Below are 27,044 nucleotides of genomic sequence, written 5' to 3' on the forward strand. Positions count from 1 at the left end.
GATTTGGTTCTCTTTGGTATTTTCACTAGCTCCGGCCTTTGGCGCTCTATGACGTCACCGAAGTGACGGAGCGGAAAAGCGCGAGAAGCGGCTGGGTTCCCTCGGCGCGGAGGCGGTAGTGATACGGGCACAACTGACAGTGGCAGAGGCTCGGCTGATAAGGACTGGGGACGGCGGTGTCCTTGTCTTGCCTTTGTCGCTCCCGCCCCTCTCTTCCCTGGCTGGGCTGGCGGAGTCCGCGCCGAAGAACCTAAGGTGGGTGCCCCATCCCAGGCCCCCCAACTCCGCCCGACCCCTCCTTCCAGTGCTGAAGCCCACAGAAGGGGCCCTGCCGGTCAGGCCCCTTGTCCCGAAGAGGGTGGCGTTCCTGTGTGGGGTCCCCGTATCAGCTGGTTTGATGCAGCCTCAGAGCTCCCCTTCGGGGACCTCAGGTTCGGGGCATGGAGGCGCTGCCGAGTGGGCCGCGTCGGGGAGCCCGGAGTGCGTGTTGTTTCTACGGGAAAGAGAGGATTTTGTGAATTCTCTCTTGGAATGGCAACCTGAGCAGCCAGTAACCATGGAAGGTTGTCAAGGGAGGACCAGACGGAGGGGCAGGTACAGAGTTAGAACGAGCAGGGTGGGGAATTGACACGGAGAGACCGAGAAGAGGCCACTGCAGTGGATCCCAGAGACTGCACCAGAGCCATGGTAGAAGAGGGGCGATGTGATGGGATTCTGGATAGACCTGGAAGATAGAGCCAACAGGTTTCTCTGCTGTATCAGATGTGTCTGTGAGCAAAAATAGGGAGTGAAGGACCATTTTTTTTTTTTTTTTTTCTATTTTGCCTGAACATCTGAAAGAATGAAGTTGGGGAAATCAGCAGCATGAGGAGTAGGTTTCATGGAGAAGATCATGGGTTGCAATTTGGCCCTTGTCATTCTCAGGCGTCTCAAGTGGAAAATGTCACATGGGTAGGGGGACAGAAAGGTCTGGAGTCTACAGAAGAGAGCTGGTGTAGTTTCTTCAAAAGAATAGAGGGTGGACGCCAGGCGCGGTGGCTCAAGCCTGTAATCCCAGCACTTTGGGAGGCCGAGACGGGCGGATCACGAGGTCAGGAGATCGAGACCATCCTGGCTAACATGATGAAACCCCGTCTCTACTAAAAAATACAAAAAAAAACTAGCCGGGCGAGGTGGCGGGCGCCTGTAGTCCCAGCTACTCGGGAGGCTGAGGCAGGAGAATAGCGTGAACCCGGGAGGCGGAGCTTGCAGTGAGCCGAGATGGCGCCACTCACTCCAGCCTGGGCGACAGAGCGAGACTCCGTCTCAAAAAAAAAAAGAATAGAGGGTGGCTGGGCGCGGTGTCTCCCGCTGGTAATCCCAGCACTTTGGGAGGCCGAGGCGGGCGGATCACGAGGTCAGGCATTCAAGACCAGCCTGACCAACATGGTGAAACCCCATCTCTACTAAAAATACAAAAACTAGCCAGGCATGGTGGCGCGCGCCTGTCATCCCAGCTACTCGGGAGGTTGAGGCAGGAGAATTGCTTGAACCCGGGAAGTGGAGGTTGCAGTGAGCCAAGATCGCTCCACTGCACTCCATCCTGGGCGACAGAGCAAGATTCTGTGTCAAAAAAGATGCGGAACGCGGGTCTCTTCCGCGGAAACTGACATTGCGTTTCCGTTGTCGGCCTCCCGCTGCAGGAGCCATATATTGAAGACCATGTCTGGGAGCTTCTACTTTGTAATTGTTGGTCACCATGATAATCCAGTTTTTGAAATGGAGTTTTTGCCAGCTGGGAAGGCAGAATCCAAAGACGACCATCGTCATCTGAACCAGTTCATAGCTCATGCTGCTCTCGACCTCGTAGATGAGAACATGTGGCTGTCGAACAACATGTACTTGAAAACTGTGGACAAGTTCAACGAGTGGTTTGTGTCAGCATTTGTCACCGCGGGGCATATGAGGTTTATTATGCTTCATGACATAAGACAAGAAGATGGAATAAAGAACTTCTTTACTGATGTTTATGATTTATATATAAAGTTTTCAATGAATCCATTTTATGAACCCAATTCTCCTATTCGATCAAGCGCATTTGACAGAAAAGTTCAGTTTCTTGGGAAGAAACACCTTTTAAGCTGAATGCAGAAAATTCCAAAATAAATGATACCACCAGAGTGGTGTATACTCAGGAATGTGTACATTGTAAGCTACTTGATTAAATAGCCTGGAAAACTTTTGTGTATTCTCAGCTTATCTAAACTTAATGAAATTCCTTTTAAATTTAAAAATAGTACATTCTGTCTCATGTCACACATCAGTAGATCAATTGGTATTCCCTTGTGAACAGTGTTATTTATAAAGAGCTCGTTATCAAGAATAATGAATTTTTTTTTCTTTTCTTTTCTTTTTTTTTTTTTTTGAGAAGGAGTTTCGCTCTTGTTGCCCAGGCTGGAGTGCAGTGGCACGATCTCGGCTCACTGCACCCTCCACCTCCCGGGTTCAAGCAGTTCTTCTGCCTCAGCCTCCTGAGTAGCTGAGATTATGGGCTCCCACCACCATGCCTGGCTAATTTTTTTTTGTACCTTTAGTAGAGACGGGGTTTCGCCATGTTGATCAGGCTGGTCTTGAACTCCTGACCTCGTGATCTGCCTGCCTTGGCCTCCCAAAGTGCTGGGATTACAGGCGCGAGCCACCGCGCCTGGCCACGAAATATTTTTACTTAAAACTTGGAAATAAGCTTTTCTTTCCTTTTTTTTTTTTTTTTTTTTTTTTTTTGAGACGGAGTCTCGCTCTGTCGCCCGGACTGGAGTGCAGTGGCCGGATCTCAGCTCACTGCAAGCTCCGCCTTCCGGGTTCACGCCATTCTCCTGCCTCAGCCTCCCGAGTAGCTGGGACTACAGGCGCCCACCACCTCGCCCGGCTAGGTTTTGTATTTTTTTAGTAGAGACGGGGTTTCACCATTTTGGCCAGGATGGTCTTGATCTCCTGACCTTGTGATCCGCCCGTCTCGGCCTCCCAAAGTGCTGGGATTACAGGCTTGAGCCACCGCGCCCGGCTTTTTTTTTTTTTTTTTTAGATAGTCTTGCTCCTGTCATGCAGGCTGGAGTGCAGTGGCACGATCTTGGCTCACTGCAGCCTCCGCCTCCCGGGTTCAAGCAATTCTCCTTCTTCCCAAGTAGCTGGGATTACAGGCATATGCCTGGCTAATTTTTGTATTTTTAGTAGAGACGGGGTTTCGCCGTTTTGGCCAGGCTGGTCTTGAACTCCTGAACTCAGGTTATCTGCCCGCCTCAGTCTTCCAGAGTGCTGGGATTACAGGCGTGAGCCACTGCTCCTGGCTGGGAATAAGCTTTTGGCTTTCCCAATTCAGACAGGTTGATCATCTGTGTTTTTCTGAATGGAGTTTCGCTCTGTTGTCCAGGCTGGAGTGCAATGGCACTTGACTCACTACAACCTCCGCTTCCTGACTTCAAGCGATTCTCCTGCCTCAGCCTCCCAAAGTGCTGGGATTATAGGTGTGAGCCACCAAACCCAGCCCAGATAGGTTGATCTTAATGTAACAATCCAAAACAAATGTCATAGTCAAGATTTGGTAGCTAGATTTAAAACGAAAATATTCTGCAGTTGGGAGTGAAGTGTGTTAGCACATACGTCGACGTTATGCATTTAGAGATGTTATAAAAATGTATAGGCAGTATACACAGCACTACTCAAGAAGCCAAAGAAACACTTGTATAGTGCTATGTGTCACATGTCTGCTTCTGCCAGAGGGTAGGAATAGTGATCCTGCTATAATGTGAGAACCATGTTTGTAAAATAGGAGGCTGGGAGCAGTTCCAGGCCACAGTGAAGTCTGTTGCTTCTGTCACTTTATATTCTTATATTTCCTTTCCCTCAGACAGTAAACTGTTGATACCCGTACTTGTAAAAGTTGTAAGGCAATTTTTAGGATTGTTGTCAAAGAAAAGCTTGGATTACATTAACATTTGTACTCAGTCTTTTAGGCAGTACATCAGAGGGGGCTGGGAATTGTGTCTGTGTTCCTATGATAAGTAGATCTTACTGTACAATAGTAAATGTCCATTGAAAAGCAAGTAATACAACCTGTGCTAATTGGGAGCACTTGAACAATTTTGTTCCATTCTGAATAACTTTTGAGCAAGTAATTCTAAGCTTTGTCTTGTATCCTTGTGTGAAATTGCTACCATCATTTTCACCCTATTTGATTTCTTAAATAAAGATGTTTGTTCAAGAAAAAAAAAAAAAAAGAATAGAGGGTGTAGATTGAACTGGGCCCTGAGGATCCAATTTGGTAGGGAAGTCTGAATGTCATTGCCTGTGAGCTATGTGGTGAGGGAGCAGAGAGCTGATACTTGGGGTTCAGACCATAGGTGGAGCCATAAGCCAGACACTTACTTTAGAAAGGCACAGACCTGCCATAGGAAGGATTTTGTCCTCTGCCTAGAAAAAGGGAGGCATGGATGGAATAAGGAATGGGCTTGGGATGGAGACTAAGGTTTCAGATGGTTTATATTCTGCACCTATAGGCTTGACTGACCCTCAGGGCCACTCTTTTGTAGGAAAAGAAAAAAGTTATCCAGGCTAGTGGAGCAGCTGGGTTCTAAACTAGAGCACTGCGTTTTCCCCTTCTCCACATATCAAGGCAAGATTGGATGATCTGCCCCAGTCAAGGTCTCCCAGCAAGCTCCCCTCAGAGCCTTATTAACAGGCAGGCCTGGTTGCAGAGAGGACCAGTAGCTGACCTACCTGCTCAGCCCCTCCCTACAACTCATTAAGAATGTGTGAGGCCGGGTGTGGTGGCTCACACCTGCAATCCCAGCACTTTGGGAGGCTGAGGCGGGTGGATTACAAGGTCAGGAGATCGAGACCATCCTGGCTAACACAGTGAAACCCCGTCTCTATCAAAAATACAAAAAATTAGCCAGGCGTGGTGGCGGGCACCTGTAGTCCCAGCTATTCAGGAGGCTGAGGTGGGAGAATGGCGTGAACCCAGGAGGCAGAGCTTGCAGTGAGCCGAGATTGCACCACTGCACTCCAGCCTGGGCGACAGAGCGAGACTCTGTCTCTCAAAAAAAAAAAAAAAAAAAGTATGAAACACTTACTAGTATAAACACTAGCCAGTGTCCTTCTAAATGTGTACACATAGGTAGGCAGTTAGAAGTGAAACTACTCATTGAGCTAAATTCCTGCAAATACTACATAATTGATTTGACCCAAATTTGCCTATAATTATCAACATACCATGGAAAATTTTAGTATCATATCCTCTAAAATTTTAAAAGCTAAAAAATACATCTCAGTTTTTGAAATTCTACTACATCATTTACACTGAAAACATATAGTAAACCACTAGTCCAAGAACAGTGATAGCTGATACATAGGATGAGCTACCAGTGTTTGACACCGACCGGTAAGAGTCCTGTGGGGTGGGAGCCATTCTTACAACCTATTTACAGATGAGAGCACTGAAGCTCCAGCAGGTTCAGTTCTTTCTAGAGTCACAGTGCTGCTAAGAGCCAACACTGAAGTCTGAGAAGCTGAGTTTATACAGTCAACTTGAGATCAGTTTGCTTTAGGGTAAGGAAGAAGAGATGGTGGTCCAACTCTGCCTGTAGGATCTTCCCGTGGTTTCCCATTTCTCATGGTTTCCCTCTTCCCTCAGGGCCCCCTGGCGATGGCAGAGATGAACCCAGCACAGGTGAGTAGAGTGTTTTCTACCTTTCACCTACCAGTTATCTCATAGATGGTTTTGGCACCTCCATATAAAAAAAAGTGGTGTGCTGAGACTCTTTTTCTGTCTTTTTCCCTCTCTTATGTCTGAAAAGTGGGTGGTTCCACCAGTTCTAGTATCTTAAATTAGGTCTGGGATTTTTGTTTGATTATTTTAAGTTTATTGTGACACCTTACCTGGATGGCCCTGGATTACGTGGAGTGGTTCCCATTTTTGACAACTGACGTGGTAACATCTGTCAGAGTGTCATGGGCACAAGATTAAGAATGTTTCAATGTTTGGAGGAGAGACTGAACTGGATTTTTAGGGAACTCCAAGTGTCTGTTATCTCAGATAGGAATAGGGAGCAGAGTGGGAGGTGGTTAGAGACACACAAACATCAGGCCTGGAATCACAGCCTAGGTCCTGGGTCTCTAATCTAAGGGAGGTGGTAGATGGGGAAGATTTGAAGCAGAAGAGGGCAGTGATAGGACCCTAGCTTAAGGAACTTTCTTTGGCTTCTGAGGAGGACAGACTGTGGAGATGAGGGTAATGGCAGGGAGATCTGAGAGGATGTTCCTGCAGCAGTCTAGGTGGATGTTGGTGGTAACTTGTCAAGAGTAGTATTGGCGGCCGGGCGCAGTGACTCAAGCCTGTAATCCCAGCACTTTGTAAGGCCAAGACGGGCGGATCACGAGGTCAGGAGATCGAGACCTTCCTGGCTAACACGGTGAAACCCCGTCTCTACTTAAAAAAAATACAAAAACCTAGCCAGGCGAGGTGGCGGGCGCCTGTAGTCCCAGCTACTCCAGAGGCTGAGGCAGGAGAATGGCGTGAACCTGGGAGGCGGAGCTTGCAGTGAGTCGAGATTGCGCCACTGGACTCCAGCCTGGGCGACAGAGCGAGACTCCGTCTCAAAAAGAAAAGAGTAGTGTTGGCTTCAGGATGTGTTTTGAACTGGAGCTGCCCACATTTTATGATGTAGAGAGTGAGGCAGCTGGGGAGGTAGGATAGAAGGGGAATCTGGAGTGGCCCCATGGTTTTGTTTGGAATTATAGATGCTCCATCAGCTATGACAGGAGAAGTCAGCAGTACAAGGAATTTTCAGAGTGAGTATGAGGAGTCAGTGTTTGTTCAGGCCACAGATGTCTCAGAGACTGCTGGTGGAGGAGTTCAGGTTGGAGACGTCCACACCACGGTGGCTGTCGTATGGACCAGGATGAAGCCGTGGATTCAGTTTAGGTGACAGCATCTCTAGGTTATGGTGGCAGTGCTGTTTGACGATAGAGAATTGGAATGGGGCATGAGAACTGGGTCTCTTACTGGGTACTTGTGTGGTGGGGTGGGGGGAATCACTAGACAAATGAGGGAATGGAGTGTTTGTGGGGATAAGTGTATGTGAGATGGTGGGGTATAGGAGTGAGAAAGGCTTCTGAAGGAGAGTGGACATGATGGGGTTGATAGGGGGGTAATAGGGTGAGGTTGGAGAGTTGCTAAGCATCAGTTGGGATGAGGTGAGGATAGGAGTTGTATTAGTCCATTTTCATATTGCTACAAAGAACTACCTGAGACTGGGTAATTTATGAGGAAAAGAGGTTTAATTGACTCACAGTTCTTTTTTTGTTGTTTGTTTGTTTGTTTTTGAGATGTGGCCCAGTCTGGAGTGCAGTAGCACAATCTCAGCTCACTGCAATCTCTGCCTCCCAGGTTCAAGTGATCCTTCTGCCTCGGCCTCCTGAGTAGCTGGGACGACAGACTCACGCCACCACACCCAGCTAATTTTTGTATTTTTAGTAGACATGGGGTTTCACCATGTTGGCCAAGATGGTCTTGATCTCCTGACCTCATGATCCACCCTTCTCAGCCTCCCAAAGCGTTGGGATTACAGGCATGAGCCACTGTGCCTGACCCATAGTTATTTAGGCTTAACAGGAAGCGTAACTGGGAGGCCTCAGGAAACTTACAATCCTGTGTCCATGAGGCAGGACACAGCTGAGAGTATGTGAAGTCCTCACATGGTTTGTTTGGGCTGCTGATAGTGAACTGAGAAACAGGAGCATGTAGGGAACCTTCACAGCAAGGCTTTGGGCTGCCCCCGGTGCTAGGGGACTTTGGTGTCCTGGGGCAGGACTAGGAGTGAACTGGATGCTGAGCGTATTTGCCGTGCACCACCTGGTTTCCGTGTGCAGAGTGGCCTGTTAGGAGGTGAAGGAAATGTCTGTGGTGTGGGCTGGGAGGTGTCTGTGGAATTGACAGGAGTGGAGGTGTGAGAGATGGGATTGGAGTGCTGACCAAAGACTGATGTTTAGGCAGGAGAAGTATGAATGAAGGCCTCAGGCCCTGGCCCTGGTAGCTCAAGGGAGGAGGATGAGTCTGAGTTTGGTTGTCTTGGGAGGCAAGATCTGGGTGACTCCATGGACACTGGCTGGCGGGAGAGGATGGATCCCCCCATGGGAGTCCCACATTCCTTTTCTACCTTATCTTCCATCTGTTTCCTCTGTGCTGGACACGGTGGCCAATGTAAATATGGAGAGAAAAGTCACTTGTGCCACCTGGATGTTGTTTCTCTTCCACACTGGGAAGGTGTGGAGATTGAGGAAGGAATGGAGGTATAGGGGAGAGGGATGAGTTCCTGGAGAGAGAAATGTAGCAGTGACTGTACCCACTGGGTTTTTTCTTTCTCTCTTTTTTTCTTTTTCTTTCTTTTTTCCTTTTTTTTTTTTTTTTTTTTTTTTGAGATGGAGTCTCGCTCTGTTGCCCAGGCTGGAGTGCAGTGGCACAATCTTGGCTCACTGCAACCTGCACCTACTGGGTTCAAGCAATTCTGCCTTAACCTCCCAAGTAGCTAGGACTACAGGCATGTGCCGCCATGCCCAGCTAATTTTTGTATTTTTAGTAGAGATGGGATTTCACTGTGTTGGCCAGGCTGGTCTTGAGCTCCTGACCTCAGGTGATCTGCCCGCCTCAGCCTCCCAAAGGGCTGAGATTATAGGCATGATCCACTGTGCCTGGCCCCCATGGAGCTTTCATTTGTGGATGTGAGTGAGTGATGCCAGGGACAGGCCAATGACACTGAAAGAAGATATTTATTCCTTACATTTCCCTAAGGAGGGTGCACACCACATAACACAGGGCCACATGGTGAAGCACCAGATTTGGTCAGGAGAAAAATTGCCATGAGGAGAGTTTAGTTTAGTCCACAGATGCTCTTGGGGTTTCAAAGGGAAGCAAGGCAGGGCTGGGTGTCAGGATAGTTTGGCTAGTTTTAGTAATTCCAGGACACCTGGGCTATTGGGACTGTCCCTAGTTGAGCAGTACCTGTCCCTGGGTTGACTTAGAACATGGGAAATATTGGCTGGTTTGAGAAAGTTAGAGATGGAGGTGGTTCAGAACATGTGCCCAGGATGGTAGGGGAGATGGAAACACATTTGACTGTTAGTTTGCCCAGTGTTTAATGGGTGGTAAATATAAGTAGAAAATAAATAGAGAACGTAAGTAAATACAGCTTGAAAAGAAGCTGCTCATGTATTCATCTTTCCCAATTTGGCAGGGCCGTGTGGTCTTTGAGGACGTGGCCATATATTTCTCCCAGGAGGAGTGGGGGCACCTTGATGAGGCTCAGAGGTTGCTGTACCGCGATGTGATGCTGGAGAACTTGGCCTTGTTGTCCTCATTAGGTAAGGCCCTCACTCTTGCCCAGTGTCCTGGGTTGGGCTGTGTTGTCTCCTTTTACCTGAAGGTGGCGCTGCGTTTCCCACCGTGAGACCATGGGTGCTGCTGCTTTTCCTTGTTTCCTGACATATGTTCTATGAGTCAGGACTGGGCTGTGTGCTCTGTGCTCCCTTTTTCCTAGCAGCCCCATCCCCTGCTGCTCCGAGGCTTGCAAGAAAGGGCTCAGGATCCAGAAATGTTGAAGTTGACATAGAGACCCACTGGCCCTGTGTTCTCGTCAAATGCATGGGACCTCTGTGCTCTGTTGTTCCCTTGCTCTTGCCAATATTTCTTGGTGCCTTCTTGTTCCTGGAATTTCTGGCACTGACCTGATCACTAATTTGGTGAACCACTGGCTTGATTGTGCAGGATATAGAAATCTTCTGTGAAGTTCTGGTGATTATAGAATGTGCGATATCATCAGGTGGTCTCTCTGGGCGTGTGCTATCTTGTCTCTTTCTGTGTCTTTCCCCTAGGACTGGTCTCTTTCAGGTCTCACAGACTGTCACCTTAAGCAATGGGGAGGGCCCTGGTACCAAAGAGGGTGGATATTACTCCCTGAAGGGCTGTAGAGACTCAGAGGGACATGATCTTGGTTCCTGGGAGTTGGGAAAAGGTGTAATATCACAGGTTGGGTCATACCACACTAGGAACCTGTCCTGTGACCCCTGTTGTTTAGTTCAAGACCGGTTGCCACAACTCACTCTTCCTTTCCTTCCTGCATTGTCATTTCTACTCTGACTTGTAATCCCTGACTTCCACCTGTTACCTGTTCTCTTCGACTGCTCCCTTTGCAGTGCCCTCCAATGCATGACCTTTACTTGAGGTGAGGTCTGCATGTATTTGTCAGCAGTCCCTGAACACCATCTCCTCTGTCACAGTCAGATCTCTCTGGGTTTAGACACAGCCTTCTACACACTGCTCACTAGTCACTAGGAGCTGTGGCTTGTGGAAAGCCATTTGCAGAGAAGTGATTTGGAGACCCTCCATCTCCTCTCTGCACTGTACCCCTCTCTTGTGTTCTTACCTATCATCAGGGCTCTCCCATTATGGGTATTTGCCAGGTCCAGCTCTGCACAGCAGGCCTTCCTCTCATTGGCCTTCGTGTTTGTATTACTTCGTTCTCACTCTGCTATTAGGAAATACCCAAGACTGGGTAATTTCTAAAGGAAAGAGGTTAATTGACTCACAGGTCCCCATTGCTGGGGAGGCCTCAGGAAACTTACAATCATGGCAGAAGGCAAAGAAGAAGCAGGCATCTTCTTCACAGGGCGGCAAGACAAATGAATCCAAGCAGGGAAAATGCCAGACACGTAAAACCAGCAAATTTCGTGAGAATTTACTCAGTTTCGTGAGAACAGCATGGGGGAAACTGTTCCCATGATTCAGTTATGTCCACCTGGTCCCACCCTTGACACGTGGGGATTATTGGCATTCCAATTCAAGATGAGATTTGGGTGGGGACACAGAGCCTAACCACATTATTCCACCCCGGCCCCTCCCAAATTGTATGTACCTTTCACATTTCAACACCAATCCTGCCTTCCTAACAGTCCCCCAAAGTCTTTTTTTTTTTTTTTTTTTGAGACGGAGTCTCCCTCTGTCTCCCAGGCTGGAGCGCAGTGGCCGGATCTCAGCTCACTGCAAGCTCCGCCTCCTGGGTTCACGCCATTCTCCTGCCTCAGCCTCCCGAGTAGCTGGGACTACAGGCGCCACCACCTCGCCCGGCTAGTTTTTTGTAGTTTTTTAGTAGAGACGGGGTTTCACCGGGTTAGCCAGGATGGTCTCGATCTCCTGACCTCGCGATCCCCCCCTCTCGGCCTCCCAAAGTGCTAGGATTACAGGCTTGAGCCACCGCGCCCAGCCCCAAAGTCTTAATTCATTCCAGCATTAACCCAAAAGTCCAAGTCCAAAGTCTCATCTGAGACAAGGCAAGTCCCTTCTGCCTATGAGCCTGTCAAGTCAAAAGCAAGTTAGTTACTTCCAAGATATAATGGGGATACAGGCATTGGATAAATGTACCTATTCCTAATGGAAGAAATTGGCTAAAACAAAGTCTACAGGCCCCATGCAAGTCCAAAACCCAGCAAGGCAGTCACTGAATTTTAATGCTCTGAAATTATATCCTTTGACTCCCATCTCTCACATCCGGGCACACTGATGCAGTAGGTGGACAGCTCTGCCATTGTGGCTTTGCAGGGTAGAGACCCCCTCTCAGCTGCTCTCATGGGCTGGCATTGAATGTCTCTGGCTTTTTCAGGCACACGCTGCAAGCTGTTGGTGGATCTACCATTCTGGGGGCTGGAGGACAGTGACCCTCTTCTTATAGCTCCACTAGGCAGTGCCCCAGAAGGGAGTCTGTGTGGGGGCTCCGACCCCACATATCCCTTCCTGCAGTGCCCTAGCAGAGGTTCTCCTTGAGTTCCGCCCCTGCAGCAAACCTCTGCCTGGACATCCGGCATTTCCATACATCCTCTGAAATCTAGGTGGAGGTTCCTTCCCAAATATCAATTCATGACTTCTGTGTACCCACAGGCCCAACACCATGTGCAAGCCACCAAGGCTTGGGGCTTATACCCTCTGAAGCAATGGCTGGAGCTGTACCTTGCCCCTTTTAGCTATGGCTGGAGCTGAAGCAGCTGGGATGCAGGGCACCATGTCCCGAGGCTGCATAGAACAGGGGGACCTAGGGCCAGCAGCTGGGAGGCAGGGCTCCATGTCCTGAGGCTGCACTAAACAGCCTGGGCCAGGCCCACAAAACCATTTTTCCCTCCTAGGCCTCTGGGCCTATGATGGGAGGGGCTGCCAGGAAGGTCTCTGACAGGTGCTAGAGACATTTTCCCCATCATCTTGGTGATTAACATTCCGTGCCTTGTTACTTATGCAAATTTCTGCAGCAGCCTTGAATTTCTCCCCAGGAAATGGGTTTTTCTTTTCTATTGCATAGTCAGGCTGCAAAATTTCCAAACTTTTCTGCTTTGCTTCCTCTTGAACACTTTAGCACTTAGACATTTCTTTTGCCAGATACCCTAAATCATCTGTCTCAAATTCAAAGTTCCACAGATATCTAGGGCAGGGACAAGATGCTGCCCATCTCTTTGCTAAAGGATAGCAAGAGTCACCTTTACTCCAGTTCCGAACAAGTTCCTCATCTCCATCGAAGACCACCACAGCCTGGACTTCATGGCCCATATTGCTAAATCAGCATTTTGATCAAAGCCATTCATCAAGTCTCTAGGAAGTTCCAAACTTCCCCACATTCCCTGTCTTCTTCTGAGCCCTCCAAACTGTTCCAACCTCTGCCTGTTACCCAGTTCCAAAGTCACTTCCACATTTTCGGGTATCCTTACAGCAGTATTTCACTACCTCGGTACCAGTTTACTACATTTGTCCGTTCTCACACTGCTATTAAGAAATACCCTGGCTGGACGCGGTAGCTCACTCACTCCTGTAATCCCAGCACTTTGGGAGGCTGAGGTAGGTGGATCACCTGAGGTCAGGAGTTTGAGACCAGCCTGGCCAATATGGTGAAACCCCATCAGTACTAAAAATACAAAACTTAGCCGGGTATGGTGGCAGGTGCCTGTAATCCTAGCTACTCGGCAGGCTGAGGCAGGAGAATCACTTGAACCCAGGAGGTGGAGGTTGCAGTGAGCTGAGATCACGCCACTGCACTCCAGCCTGGGTGACAGAGCAAAACTGTCTCAAAAGAAATACCTGATATTTGGCCGGGCTTGGTGGCTCACGCCTATAATCCCAGCACCTTGGGAGGCTAAGGTGGACGGGTCACTTGAGGTCAGGAGTTCAGACCAGACTGGCCAACATGATGAAACCCCGTCTCTACTAAAAATAACAACAACAACAAAAATTAGCCGGGCATGGTGGCTCATAGCTGTTATCCCAGCTACTTGGGAGGCTGAGACAGGAGAATTGCTTGAACCCAGGAAGCGGAGGTTGCGATGAGCTGAGATCACGCCACTGCACTCCAGCCTGGGGGAAAGAATGAGAGTTCATCTAAAAAAAAAAAAAAAAAAAGAAATACCCGAGATTGGGTAATTTATAAAGGAAAGAGGTTGAATTGACTCATAGTTCTGCATGGTTGGGAGGTCTCAGGAGATTTACCATCATGGTAGAAGGCGAAGGAGAAGCAGGCACCTTCTTCACAGGATGGCAGGACGGAGTGAGTGCAAGCAGGGGAAATGCAAGATGCTTATAAAACCATTAGATCGTCCGGGCGCTGTGGCACATGCCTGTAATCCCAGCACTTTGGGAGGCCAAGGAGGGCGGATCACCTGAGGTCAAGAGTTCGAGACCAGCTTGGCAAACATGGTGAAACCCCCGTCTCTACTAAAAATGCAATAATTAGCCGGGTGTGGTGGCACACGCCTGTAATCCCAGCTCTTCAGGAAGCTGAGGCAGGAGAATCACTGGAACCCAGGAGGTAGAGGTTGCAGTTAGCAGAGATCGTGCCACTGCACTGCAGCCTGGGCGGCAGAGCAAGACTCAATCTCAAAATAAATAAATAAATAAAACCCATCAGATCTCAGGAGAACTCACGATCACGAGAACAGCCTGGGGGAACTGTCCCCATGATCTGGTTAGCTTCACCTGGTCCCACCCTTGGCACGTGGGGGTTATGGAGATTACAATTCAAGATGAGATCTGGGTGGGGATACAACGCCTAACCGTATTGTTCCCACACCAAACCGAGGGTGGGGCTGCTTATTCTCGCAGCCCAATAATGAGATGCAGTTGAACTGGGAAAAAAGAGTTTTTATTTCTGTAACCGGCTACGGGGAGAAGGCCTGGAAATTATTGCCAGACCAACTCAAAATTACAAAGTTTTCCAGAGCTTATATGCCTTCTAAGCTACTTGTCTACATGTAAGTGTGCATTCTTCTAAAGATGCAAGTGATCAACTTCTCTATAACCAAGATCTGAGTCCTGAAGACCTTCCTCTGGAGCCTCAGTAAATTTACTTCATCTAAATGGGTCCAGGTGCTGAAGTGATGACCCTTGTCTCCTTCTAAATCATGGAGGTTTGGGGAGTTTCTTTAGAACCCCAATAAACTTATTCGGGGAGGCCTGGGGAGTTTCTTCAGACCTCCAATAAAACGTATTTAAAACGTATTTAATCCTAAATGGGTCCTGTTAAGAATTCCTTCGTGATCTTGTCATCCTTCAAGGCCCAGGAAAGGCCTAGGCAAAACTCTTGGTGGACTTTTTTACACTCCAGCCTGTGCATGAGAGCACTGGCACTATCAGCCTTTAATCAACTTAACCAGTCAGTGCTGAAACTGTTGTCATGGAAGCCTGCCTGCTCAGCTGTTAGGGAGACCTGGCCTGCCACAGTACCAGGGTTCATGCCTGTCACCAATTCCGTGATCATTTTCTTTTTTTTTTTTTTTTTTTTTTGAGACGGAGTCTGGCTCTGCCGCCCAGGCTGGAGTGCAGTGGCCGGGTCTCAGCTCACTGCAAGCTCCGCCTCCTGGGTTTACGCCATTCTCCTGCCTCAGCCTCCCAAGCAGCTGGGACTACAGGCGCCCGCCATGTCGCCCGGCTAGTTTTTTGTATTTTTTTAGTAGAGACGGGGTTTCACCATGTTAGCCAGGATGGTCTCGATCTCCTGACCTCGTGATCCGCCCGTCTCGGCCTCCCAAAGTGCTGGGATTACAGGCTTGAGCCACCGCGCCCGGCCTCCGTGATCATTTTCATGGGGTGTCTGACTGACATTTGTGATGGGGTTGCCTCCGCTCATCACAGTCAACATGCACCTCACCAGCATTTTTATTCTTACAGGTTGTTGCCATGGAGCTGAGGATGAGGAGGCACCTTTAGAGCCATGTGTTTCCGTAGGAGTGTCACAGGTTATGGCTCCAAAGCCCTGTCTATCTACCCAGAAGACCCAGCCCTGTGAGACATGTAGCTCACTTCTGGAGGACATTCTGCGTCTGGCTGAGCATGACGGAACACACCCCAAGCAGGGACTGTACACGTGTCCAGCACATCTTCACCAGCACCAAAAGGAGCAGATTAGAGAGAAACTTTCCAGAGGGGATGGAGGAAGACCGACATTTGTGAAGAAGCACAGCGTTCACATGGCAGGGAAGACCTTCTTGTGCAGTGAATGTGGGAAAGCCTTTAGCCACAGACATAAACTTGCTGACCATCAGAAAATCCACACTGGAGAAAGACCTTATAAGTGCAGCAAATGTGGGATATTGTTTATGGAAAGGTCCACACTCAATAGACATCAGAGAACTCACATTGGAGAAAGGCCTTATGAGTGCAATGAATGTGGGAAGGCCTTTCTTTGTAAGTCTCACCTTGTTCGTCACCAGACAATCCACTCTGGAGAAAGGCCTTACGAGTGCAGTGAATGTGGGAAATTGTTTATGTGGAGTTCCACACTCATTACACATCAGAGGGTTCACACTGGAAAGAGGCCTTATGGTTGCAGTGAATGTGGGAAGTTCTTTAAGTGCAACTCGAACCTCTTTAGGCATTACAGAATTCATACAGGAAAAAGGTCTTATGGTTGCAGTGAATGTGGGAAATTCTTTATGGAAAGGTCTACACTCAGTAGACATCAGAGAGTTCACACTGGAGAAAGGCCTTATGAGTGCAGTGAATGTGGGAAATTCTTTAGCTTGAAATCTGTCCTCATTCAACACCAAAGAGTTCACACTGGAGAACGGCCTTATGAGTGCGGTGAATGTGGGAAGGCCTTCCTTACAAAGTCCCACCTCATTTGTCATCAGACAGTTCACGCTGCAGCAAAACAGTGCAGTGAATGTGGGAAATTCTTTAGGTATAACTCCACACTTCTCAGACATCAGAAAGTCCACACTGGATAAGGCCCTTATGAATGCAGTGGATGTGGGAAAGCCTTCAGTCGTCAACATATTGTGGCTGGACAGCAGGCACTACACACTGGAGAAAGACTGAGTGCCATGAATGTGGGTAATTATGTAGGTACAGTTCTCCAATCGCTATGTATCAGATAATTCACACCGCAGCAATGTGTGTTCAGCAAACTTGGGACATTATTTTGGTTTGACTCTCATCTCATTAGACAGGAGAGTTTACACTGAAGAAGAGTCTTTTCAATAAAGTAGAAAGTGGTAAAGATTCAACATGGAAGATGGTACTTATTGGGCTTCAGAATATCCACACTAGTGAAAGTCTTCTGAGTACGGCAAATGTGTGACATTATTTTGCTACTACTTTGCACTACTTAGACACCGGTAGTTCACACTGGAGAAAGGCCACATATGTGCCTTGAATGTAGCCAAGATGATGAACAACACCCAGAAATCTCTGGTTTAGCACTGAGAACTAGTATCATATGTTTTTTAAAAAATAATGGTAAAGTACATGCCACATCAAATTTGCCATCTTAACTGTTGTAATGTCCTGTTTAATACTTGAAGTACATTCACATTGTTGTGCAAATAATATCCTGAACTCTTTGTCTTGTAAAATGAAACTCTATAACCATTAAATAACAACTCATTCCCACATTTCTTCAGTCCTTGGTAACCACCATGCTAAAGTCATTATGAATCTGACTATTCTTGGTACTTTACAGAAGAAGAATCTTAGAGTGTTTTTCATTAATTTTTTTTTTTTTCACTTAGGATAATATCCTCAAATTTCAGCCATGTTTTAGCATGTGTCAGAAATTTTAAGGCTGAGCAATATTTCACTGTTGGCATTTGCCACATTTCCTTTATTTATGACATCTATTCATGGACACTTGGGTTACTTCTACCTCCGGCTATTGTGAATATTGCCCCTACAAGCATAAGGGCACAAATACCTCTTCGAGACCCTGCTTTCAGTTCTTATTGGGTATACCCAAAAGAGTGGAACCGCTGGATCTTGTGGTCATTCTAACTTTAATTCTCTGACGAACTGAGAAACTTTTCCATAAAACTTGTACCGTTTTACATTCCTAGCATTTCACAAAAGTCGTGATTTGTCCTCATTCTAATCCATAGAAGGCAACATTTCTAACAAGTTTCTAGGTGATTTTGTTGTTGCTGATGTAGGGACTACATTTTGAGAACTGCCCTATCCCATTTTTATAACAATGCAGATATTCTGTAAATACCCCTTGTTTCTATGTTCTATCCTGTGACCCTTTTCATTGTGTTAATTTTTCCCAATGTTTACAACCAGGAAATAGCTTGTCATCTTTAAAACAGAAATCTTTGCAAAATACCAATTGCATTCTGTAGCCCTTGGATCAGTTTCTCCCCCAATCTATGTAGATATTTAGTGGCGTATAATCTTGTGTGAGAATCCTCATGGTAAGAATACATTTTAGAGGATCTTAAGTAAGGTCACAAAATAACAGCAGTTTACCTGTGGACCTGCCCTCCACCCAGGCCATCCAGTCCCAACGACAGTGCTCTCATTGCTGCTTTCCAGGTGTGTACCTGTCATGGGGTGTGCATCCCGCTGACCATTCCTCTTAATGGGTTCTAGGCAGCAGATAGAATAGCTTAGATGCCAAAGCCATAGAACCTGCCAGGGGTTGTGTCATTTTGAAAATTATGCAAAATTCTAAATGATCTTTTTTTTTTTTTTTTTTGAGACGAAGTCTCGCTCTGTCGCCCAGGCTGGAGTGCAATGGCCAGATATCAGCTCACTGCAAGCTCTGCCTCCCGGGTTCATGCCATTCTCCTGCCTCAGCCTCCCGTGTAGCTGGGACTACAGGCGCCCGCCACCTCGCCCGGCTAGTTTTTTGTATTTTTAGTAGAGACGAGGTTTCACCGTGTTAGCCAGGATGGTCTTGATCTCCTGACCTCGTGATCCGCCCGTCTCGGCCTCCCAAAGTGCTGGGATTACAGGCTTGAGCCACCGCGCCCGGCCTCTAAATGATCTTAATGGCAGCAGTCCCTAACGTTGTTGGCACCAGGAACTGGCTTCATGGGAGACCACTTTTCCGTGGATGGTTTTGGAATGAAACTCTTCTACCTCAGATCATCAGGCATGAGTTAGATTCACATAAGGCCCACACCTAAGTCCCTCGCATGCACAGTTGAGAATAGGGTGTGCGCTCCTATGTCTAATGCCGCGGCTGATCAGGAGGTGGAGATAGCGGGAATGCTCGCTCCTGCTGTGCGGCACTGTGTGGCCTAGTTCCTGACAGGCCACGGACTGGTACAGTCTGTGGTTTGGGGGTTGAGGATCCCTGTTAAATGGGATTTGGGGAATTTTATTTGGGTTCTCTCTTTGACTATTCTATTGTCAAAGTTACTGCATCTAATTTTTCTAGAGTAAGCCAGGTTCTGTGTCACGTCATAGAGCCACATAAACAGCAAGGGGCGCTATTGTGAACTGTGCCTGCGAGGGATCTCGGTGTGCTCCTTATGTGAATCCGAGGTAAAATCAGAAAAAAATAAAAATTGAGCCTGTGAGGTTAGAAGCAAGACAGTCATGTTAGATTTCTGTCATTATTCATAGTTCTGCAAAGGTGGTTTCAGGTTCTGCATCAACCCAAATGTGCTCTTTCATCCAGCAGCATTTACAACCAAAGATGCAGTCAGGCGCGGTGGCTCAGGCCTGTAATCCCAGCACTTTCGGAGGCCGAGGCGGGCGGATCACGAGGTCAGGAGATTGAGACCGTCCTGGCTAACACTCACTCCAGCCTGGGCGACAGAGCGAGACTCCATCTCAAAAATAAAATAAAATTAAATAAATAAATAAAACCAAAGATGCTGTCCCTTAATTAGTTACTTTCACAGTCCATTTTAGTACTGGTTCCTCAGGAAACTATTTCAATCTATAAAAGTGAAACAGTTTCTTCACATTATAGTCTCTGGTTTGAATAGTTACTTGGTTGCTCTTCCCCACATTGACTACCTTCTTGGTAGCCATAGGTCTCAAAGGCATTTTCTGTTGTCCCTAAATGATTCTGCCCTTGGTAGGGGTGGCTTTTAGGCTGGCTGATGGCTTTCATTCAGATGGACAGAAATCTAAGCTTGATCTAGCATCAAGTCTGGACCCAGCACTCTCTCTTTTTTTTTTTTTTTTTTTAGCTATTATAGATAACAAAGGATTGAATAATTTGCTTTTGGCTTATTAGCTTGCATTTTCTTATGCATCCAGTGAACCAGAGATTGAATATTTTGCTTTTTGCCTATTAGTTTGCATTTTCTTATGCATCCAGTGTGCCAACTCCCTGGGAGTTGGATCCATCTCTAAATTTCCATGGTAACTTTTACCTTTAGTAACTGAGCACAGACAGCCACAGCTCCACACCATGTATGGACATTTGGCCACCGAGGAATCAAAGGTTTTTCATCCTCCACCCATTTTTAAATAGAGGATTATTCAAAAGTTAAACAAAAAACTTTACTATCTCTTACTAATATATGAAAATTGTGTTCAAAATAGAAAGTGAACTTCTACTTTTTTTTTTTTTGAGTGGTGTGATCTTGGCTCACTGCAACCTCCACCTCCCAGGTTCAAGTGATTCTCCTGCGGCAGCCCCCACATAGCTGGGATTACAGGCACACACCACCACGCCCCGCTAAGTTTTATATAAGTAGAGATGGGGTTTCTCCATGTTGGCCAGGCTGGTCTCGAACTACTGGCCTCAAGTGATTCACCCACCTCGGCCTCCCAAAGTTCTGAAATTGTAGGCTTGAGCCACTACGCCCAGTCTGAGATCTATTTACTTTTGTCTACATTATTTTACTTTCATTTTGAAACGATCTTTACATAACCCCTAAACCAGAGAGAACCCCCCCTTTTTTTTTTTTTTTTGAGAGAAGTCTCACTCTTGTCTCCCAGGCTTGAGTGCAAAGATGGCTTGATCTAGGCTCACTGTAACCTCCGCCTCCGGGTTCAAACAATTCTCCTGCCTCTGCCTCCCAAGCAACTGGGATTAAGGCACATACTACCACGCCCGACTAAGTTTTGTGTTTTTTTTTTTTCAGTAGAGACGGGGGTTTCACCAAGGTGGCCAGGCTCGTCTCGAACTCCTGACCTCAGGTGATCTGCCTGCCTCTGCCTCGCAAAGTGCTGGTATTACAGGTGTGAGCCACTGCGCCCGGCCCAGAATTACTTTTTCTTTAGCAAAAACCACATCTTCATTTTTTAAATATAAGCTTCTTCACCAAAAACACATAGTAAACATCATGGCGCTGGGCTGCACAATACTTTGATAGAGCACGTTGATGTAAAGACATTTTTCTAAGTGTTTAGAACATGCCTTTTATATCTAAACATGTAAGAAGTGAGTAGGCTCCTGTAAACAACTGCCACCAGCTGCCTCTGACACTGCAGCTCTTGCTTGTGACAGCCATTATGCACACCAAGGCCAAGTTCTTTCCCAGGACAAAGTAATCTCTGGTACCCCCAGAACCAATGATATCAGGTAATACACTACAAAAGAAGGCACAATTTTAGACCTGAGAGGAATCTGTCCTCTTAAAACTCTTGAGTGATATTTCCTCATCTGGTTAGTGTAGATAATAAGTTGGCTTCCTGAGCTGGTCAGTGCAGTAGTGGGCTAGAGTTCTGTTTTATATTTGGCTTGGCCATTGTTGATTTCTATAGTCAATTTCTTACATGTAAACAAGGAAGATATCTATAATATTGAGATTTCTTGGCCGGGCGTGGTGGCTCAAGCCTGTAATCCCAGCACTTTGGGAGGCCGAGACGGGCGGATCACGAGGTGGTCAGGAGATCGAGACCATCCTGGCTAACACGGTGAAATCCCGTCTCTACTAAAAAATACAAAAAAAAAAAAAAACTAGTCGGGCGTGGTGGCAGGCGCCTGTAGTCCCAGCTACTCAGGAGGCTGAGGCAGGAGAATGGCCTAAATCCGGGAGGCGGAGCTTGCAGTGAGCTGAGATCCGGCCACTGCACTCCAGCCCCCGCGACAGAGCGAGACTCCGCCTCAAAAAAAAAAAAAAAAGAAAGAAATAAAAGTAAAATTCTAAGCACCCCCTAACTAACTGAATGGATGCCCTCTTGACCATGAGAACCCTAGAATAACTTTGGAAGCTGAATTCACCACTATAGAGGAATGGGAAATCAGACACACCTCATTATATCCCCTACCTCACTACAATCATTAGGTTTTCTTCCCTAAGGGCTAAATAGAAATCAGCCTTTTCAGAAGACTACTAGCTTATCTTCCAAGGTACAGAACAGAGAGAAGATGAGATTATTCATTCCTTCATCCTTCTCTGAGACATCTGCTTTCTCTATTCCCTTTTCCCCTCACATGTTTATCTTATGTAAAATGTAGATTTACTGGGCACTAACTAAAGTTTCATATGTCTGTAATCAGTTGTCTCACTGCCAACCCCTCTTCCTTTTTAAGGAAAATGTGTAATACTAAAACTCCTAAGAACCTCTTTGGAAAAATCAGTCACAGATGCTTCTGTGACTTAACATTTTTCTGGATGTGCCTTTAGGCTGGTCCAGTAAACCTCCATGATTTGTGACTTATGCTTCAATCACTCATTTTGGTCATCACTCTCATTTTCAGATAGGATTGTGATTTTTTTTTTTTTTTTTTTTGAGACGGAGTCTTGCTCTGTCACCCAGGCTGGAGTGCAGTGGCCGGATCTCAGCTCACTGCAAGCTCCGCCTCCCGGGTTCACGCCATTCTCCTGCCTCAGCCTCCCGAGTAGCTGGGACTACAGGCGCCCGCCACCTCTCCCGGCTAGTTTTTTTGTATTTTTTTAGTAGAGATGGGGTTTCACCATGTTAGCCAGATTGGTCTCGATCTCCTGACCTCGTGATCCGCCCGTCTCGGCCTCCCAAAGTGCTGGGATTACAGGCTTGAGCCACCGCGCCCTGGTGGATTGTGATTCTTAAAATAAATGGAAAATGTATACCAGATATGAAGTAGTAAGTATTATTAGAATAAAAGCGTTGTACCCTTCATAGGAACACAATCGCTGACTCTACAGTTAGGTAAGATGTCTTCTCTTTGATCCAGAGGCATAGCTTCACCCTTTCACCCTACTTCAGTGCCTCCTGCCATCCTTCCTACAAATTCCAGTCCATAGCCCTAACTGTGTAGTCTGTCTTCTTCTGGACCAAACATATTGAGGCTTACTAAACAGACTCCAAAGCGTAACTGTGCCTGTATTTGAAAAGCAATAGTATGGCTGACAGGCATGAGTAGAGACAGAGTGCCTTTATGGTATGGGGTGTCTCTTTGGACGTGTAGTCATTGGGAATTAGCTGTGCTTAATAGAGTCTTAAATAATAAGTTGCTAACATTTCTGTAAATATTCTACACTACACTACAAAAAAAATACCGTGTGTTGCCTTTAAGAGCAAGCCAGGCCCCCTCCTGTCTTTGGAGTCGGGGACTCCGTTTCCCAGCTCCCCTGACAGTGCCACTGGGCCTTTATCTGCCATATAAGGACTGATCAACGCTCTAAGACAAGTCCGGAAGCGGTGTCGAAACTTCAGAACCCAGAAGACACTGCAGCTCTCGGCGGCACGACTTACCCAATAAAGGTTTAGAAGGTGACAGTTGCGTGCGTGCGTGCGCACCGTCGGGGGCGGGACTTCCGTCGTCCTCCTGGTGGTGGTCGTTCTGGTTCTCTCTGGTGTTTTGCTAGGTCCGGTCTATGGCGCTCTGTGACGTCACCGAAGTGACGGAGCGGAAAAGCGCGAGAAGCGGCTTGGGTCCCACCGCGGAGAGGCGGGAGTGAGTCAACTGACAGGCACTGGGGACAGTGGTGTCCTTGTCTTGCCTTTGTCGCCCCCGCCCCGCTCTTCCCTGACTGGGCTGGCGGAGGCCTTGCTGATGAACCCGACTGAGGTGGGTGCCCCGTCGCAGGCTCCCCCGCCTCCCAGTGCTGAAGCCCCTAGAAGGGGCCCTGCCGGTCAGGCCCCTTGTCCCGAAGAGAGGGGCGTTCCTGTGTGGGGTCCCCATATCAGCCGGTTTGATGCAGCCTCAGAGCTCCCTTCGGGGACCCCAGGTTCAGGGCATGGAGGCGCTGCCGAGTGGGCTGTGTGGGGGCGCCCGGGGTGTGTGTGGTTTCTGCGGGAAAGAGCGTTTTGTGAATTCTCGCTAGGAATGGCAGCCTAAGCAGCCAGTAACCATGGAAGGTTGTCGAGGGACGGACAGTTGGAGGGGGCAGGTCCAGAGTTCGAAGTTTCAAGTTAGGAAAACCAGGCTAGGAATGGACACAGGGAGACCGGCGAAAAGGCCCTGAGGCCACTGCAATAGACCCAGGAGAACTGTGGTTGGGGCTGGACCAGTGACAGGAGAGGGAGATGTGATGCGATTCTTCATAGGCCTGACGGATAGGGCCGGTAGGTTTTCCTGGTGCTTCAGTTATGTCTGAACAAAGGCAGTGAAGAGCCGTTTCAAGTGTTTTGTTTTGTTTTGTTTTGTTTTCTGTTTAAACGTTGGAAAGAATGGAGTTGGGGAAGTCAGTATAAAGAGCAGATTTCCGGGAGATCACAGGTTGGGTTTTGGACATGGTGGTTCTCACATGTCTCAAGATGGATATGTCACACAGGCAGGTGGACATAAAGGTGTGGAGTCTGAGGAAGGGGATTGGGTTGGCCATACCAGAGGGATGGAGGGCGTGGACTGGGCCGGAGCGTGGTCTGAGGATCAGATTGAGTAGGGAGGTCTCTGGGGTTTTCGTTTGTTTGCTTGCATAAGTTTAAGGAGTCAAGTGGAGTTTTGTTATATGGATATATTGCATAGTGGTGAAGTCTGGGCTTTTAATGTATCCATCGCCTGAATAATGTACATTGTATCCATTAAGTAATTTCTCATCACCCATTTTCGTCTCATCTTTCTACCTGTTTGGAGTCTCCAGTTCCTGTCGTTCCCCTCTGTGTCCATGTGTACACATTATTCAGCTTCCACTTATAAGTGAGAACATTTGATATTTGACTCTCCCCCCTCCCCGCCCCCGGGCAGAGTCTCGCTCTGTAGCCCAGGCTGGAGTGCAGTGGCGCGATCTCGGCTCACTGCAAGCTCCGCCTCCCAGGTTCACGCCATTCTTCTGGCTCAGCCTCCTCAGTAGCTGGGACTACAGGCACCCGCCACCACGCCCGGCTAATTTTTTGTATTTTTAGTAGAGGCGGGGTTTCACCATGTTAGCCAGGATGGTCTCGATCTCCTGACCTCATGATCTGCCCGTCTCGGCCTCCCAAAGTGCTGGGATTACAGGTGTGAGCCACCGCGCCCGGCCGGTATTTGACCCTCTGTTTTTTTTTTTTTTGTTGTTGTTGTTGAGACGGAGTCTCGCTCTGTCGCCCAGGCTGAAGTGCGGTGGCCGGATCTCAGCTCACTGCAAGCTCCGCCTCCCGGGTTCCCGCCATTCTCCTGCCTCAGCCTCCCGAGTAGCTGGGACTACAGGCACCCGCCACCTCGCCCGGCTAGTTTTTTGTATTTTTTAGTAGAGACGGGGTTTCACCGTGTTAGCCAGGATGGTCTCGATCTCCTGACCTCGTGATCCACCCGTCTCGGCCTCCCAAAGTGCTGGGATTACAGGCTTGAGCCACCGCGCCCGGCCGACCCTCTGTTTTTGAGTTGTTTCATTTAATAATGGCCTCCAGGGCCGGGCGCGGTGGCTCAAGCCTGTAATCCCAGCACTTTGGGAGGCCGAGGGGGGCGGATCACAAGGTCAGGAGATCGAGACCATCCTGGCTAACACGGTGAAACCCCGTCTCTACTAAAAAATACAAAAAAACTAGCCGGGCGAGGTGGCGGGCGCCTGTAGTCCCAGCTACTCGGGAGGCTGAGGCAGGAGAATGGCGTGAACCCGGGAGGCGGAGCTTGCAGTGAGCTGAGATCCGGCCACTGCACTCCAGCTTGGGCGACAGAGCGAGACTCCGTCTCAAAAAAAAAAAAAAAAAAAAAAAAAGAAAATAATGGCCTCCAGTGCCATCCACATTGCTGTAAAAGACACAGTTTCATTCGTGTGTGTGTGGCCCAGTGGTATTACCTTGTGTATCTATATGCCCCATTTTCTTTACCCAGTCATACTTTGATGGACAATTACGTTATTTTCCTATCTTTGCTATTGTGAATAGTGCTGTGATAAAAATACATGTATTTTTTTATATAATGATTTCTTTTCCTTTGAGTAGATGCCCAGTAGTGGGATTGGTGGATTTAATGGTAGTTGTATTTTCAGTTATTTGAAAAATCTTCATACTGTTTTCCATTGAGGTTGTACTTATTTACATTCTCACCAACAGTGTATAAGCGTTTTCTTTTCTCCATATCCTGGGCAACATCGGTTATTTTTTGACGTTTTAATGATAGCCATTCTTACTGGTGTAAGGAGATACTGTGGTTTTAATTTGAATTTGTCTGATGATTAATGATGTTGAGCATTTTTTTATATGTCTGTTTGCCATTTATATGTCTTTTTTTGAAAAATGTCTATTAATGTCCTATGCTTACTGTTGAGATTTTTTGTTGTTGTTTTGTTTGTTGTTGAGTTCTTTGTAAATTCTGGATATTAATACCCTGTCAGATGCATAGTTTGCAAATATTTCATCCCATTTTTCAGGTTGTGCATTCACTTGGTTGATTAGTCTTTTTGCTATGCAGAAGCTATGTAGTTTAATTAGGTCCTATCTGTCTACTTTTCTTTATGTTGTTTGTGCTTTTGAAGTCTTATTCATGAATTTTTTGCCTAGACCATGTCCAGAAGGGGTTTCCCTGGGTTTTCTTTTCGTATTTTTAGTTTCAGATCCTACATTTAAATCTTTAATTCATCTTGAGTTGATTTTTGTATATGGCGAGAGAAATTGGTCCAGATTCATTCTTCATCTGGCAATCCAGTTTTCCCAGCACCTTTTATTGAAAAGTGTGTCCTTTCCCTAGTGTACGCATTTGTTGCCTTTCTCAAAGATCAGTTGGCTGTAGATATGTGGCTTTATTTCTAGGAACTTTATTCTCTTCCACTGATCTATGTGTCTTATTTCTGCAGTCAAATGCTTTACCATTGAGCTATACTCCCTATGTGTCTATTTCTATACCATTATCATGCTATTTTGGTTACTACCAACTTGTAGTATAATTTGAAGTCAGATGGACTTAATTTGAGGAAAATCTTGGGGTTGTCATTTCAGGTGGGCTCTGTGGTGAGAGAGCAGAGGGCTGAGACTTGGGGGCCAGACCATTGGTGGCTCCACAGACATCATACTCTGTCCAGAAAGGCACAGACCTGGGATTCGGGATTGTATCTGTAAAAAGGGAGGCCTGGACTGGGTAAGCAGATAGCCTGGGATGGAGGCTGAGGTGTGAGGTGGTTTCAATTCTACATCTGCAGGCTTGGTTGACCCTCAGGGCCACTCTCTGTTGAACAAGAGAAATGTTATTGAGGCTGGTGGAGTAGCTGAGTTCCACACCAGAGCACTGCTTTTTCCCTTTCTCTACGTGTAAGGGCAAGAGGCGATCATCTGCTGCTCCAGCCAAGGTCTCCTGGCAAGCTCACTTTAGAAGATTCTGCAGCGGGTAGACCTGGTTGCAGAAAGGACCAGTACCTGACCTGCCTTCTCTTCCCCTCTCTATAACTCATTAACTTAATAATGTATGAAACACATACTGATTTAAACCCTAATTAGACAATATCTTTCTAAGTGTGTGCAAACA

At 47.3% G+C, this 27,044-nt stretch overlaps 3 protein-coding genes and 1 long non-coding RNA gene across 7 annotated transcripts in view; 3 read left to right on the plus strand and 1 right to left on the minus strand.

Moving 5' to 3' along the window:
- On the plus strand, positions 1-2,174 carry TRAPPC2B (trafficking protein particle complex 2B). Its single transcript, XM_033224620.1, has 2 exons — positions 1-255; positions 1,683-2,174. Exon 2 carries the CDS (start codon positions 1,702-1,704, stop codon positions 2,122-2,124), a length of 423 nt encoding a protein of 140 aa, XP_033080511.1. The 5' UTR covers positions 1-255; positions 1,683-1,701; the 3' UTR covers positions 2,125-2,174.
- ZNF547 (zinc finger protein 547) lies at positions 81-18,002 on the plus strand. Of its 3 annotated transcripts, none has more exons than XM_033224618.1 (4): positions 81-255; positions 5,669-5,704; positions 9,267-9,393; positions 15,227-17,651. In XM_033224618.1, exons 2-4 carry the CDS (start codon positions 5,681-5,683, stop codon positions 16,282-16,284), a joined length of 1,209 nt encoding a protein of 402 aa, XP_033080509.1. In that variant the 5' UTR covers positions 81-255; positions 5,669-5,680; the 3' UTR covers positions 16,285-17,651. The 3 variants fall into 3 exon arrangements, with proteins under 3 accessions (XP_033080509.1, XP_033080510.1, XP_033080508.1); XM_033224617.1 differs by lacking the exon at positions 81-255 and adding an exon at positions 2,061-2,187 and having other exon boundaries at positions 15,227-18,002; XM_033224619.1 differs by lacking the exon at positions 9,267-9,393 and having other exon boundaries at positions 172-255; positions 15,227-18,002.
- The window catches only part of LOC117091813, a 27,943-nt gene continuing 4,765 nt past the window's right edge, over positions 3,867-27,044 (minus strand). Inside the window, exons 2-4 of the long non-coding RNA XR_004440537.1 lie at positions 10,959-10,969; positions 9,537-9,540; positions 3,867-3,878 (exon numbers count right to left, since the gene is read on the minus strand). This is a non-coding gene — a long non-coding RNA (uncharacterized LOC117091813). The remainder of the gene's footprint in view (positions 3,879-9,536; positions 9,541-10,958; positions 10,970-27,044) is intronic.
- Positions 22,975-27,044, plus strand: part of ZNF548 (zinc finger protein 548) — a 10,384-nt gene continuing 6,314 nt past the window's right edge. Inside the window, exon 1 of one of the 2 annotated variants that reach the window (XM_033224615.1) lies at positions 22,975-23,234. In XM_033224615.1, the coding sequence (XP_033080506.1) occupies positions 23,220-23,234 (15 nt within the window). In that variant the 5' untranslated portion in view covers positions 22,975-23,219. Of the gene's footprint in view, positions 23,235-26,013; positions 26,661-27,044 lie in introns of those variants that run through there. The other variant, XM_033224616.1, reaches the window with a different exon arrangement.

Source organism: Trachypithecus francoisi, unplaced genomic scaffold, assembly GCF_009764315.1.
Source record: "Trachypithecus francoisi isolate TF-2019V2 unplaced genomic scaffold, Tfra_2.0 Lachesis_group12, whole genome shotgun sequence".
NCBI lineage: Eukaryota > Metazoa > Chordata > Mammalia > Primates > Cercopithecidae > Trachypithecus > Trachypithecus francoisi.

Bases quoted from the DNA above. Each gene is read 5' to 3' on its own strand.
- ZNF547 (XM_033224617.1), top strand. From the start codon at position 2,146: ATGATACCACCAGAGTGGTGTATACTCAGGAATGTGTACATT. The intron at 2,188-5,668 runs GTAAGCTACTTG...CTCTTCCCTCAG, and splicing joins TACTCAGGAATGTGTACATT to GGCCCCCTGGCGATGGCAGA. The intron at 9,394-15,226 runs GTAAGGCCCTCA...TTATTCTTACAG, and splicing joins GGCCTTGTTGTCCTCATTAG to GTTGTTGCCATGGAGCTGAG.
- TRAPPC2B (XM_033224620.1), top strand. From the start codon at position 1,702: ATGTCTGGGAGCTTCTACTTTGTAATTGTTGGTCACCATGATAATCCA.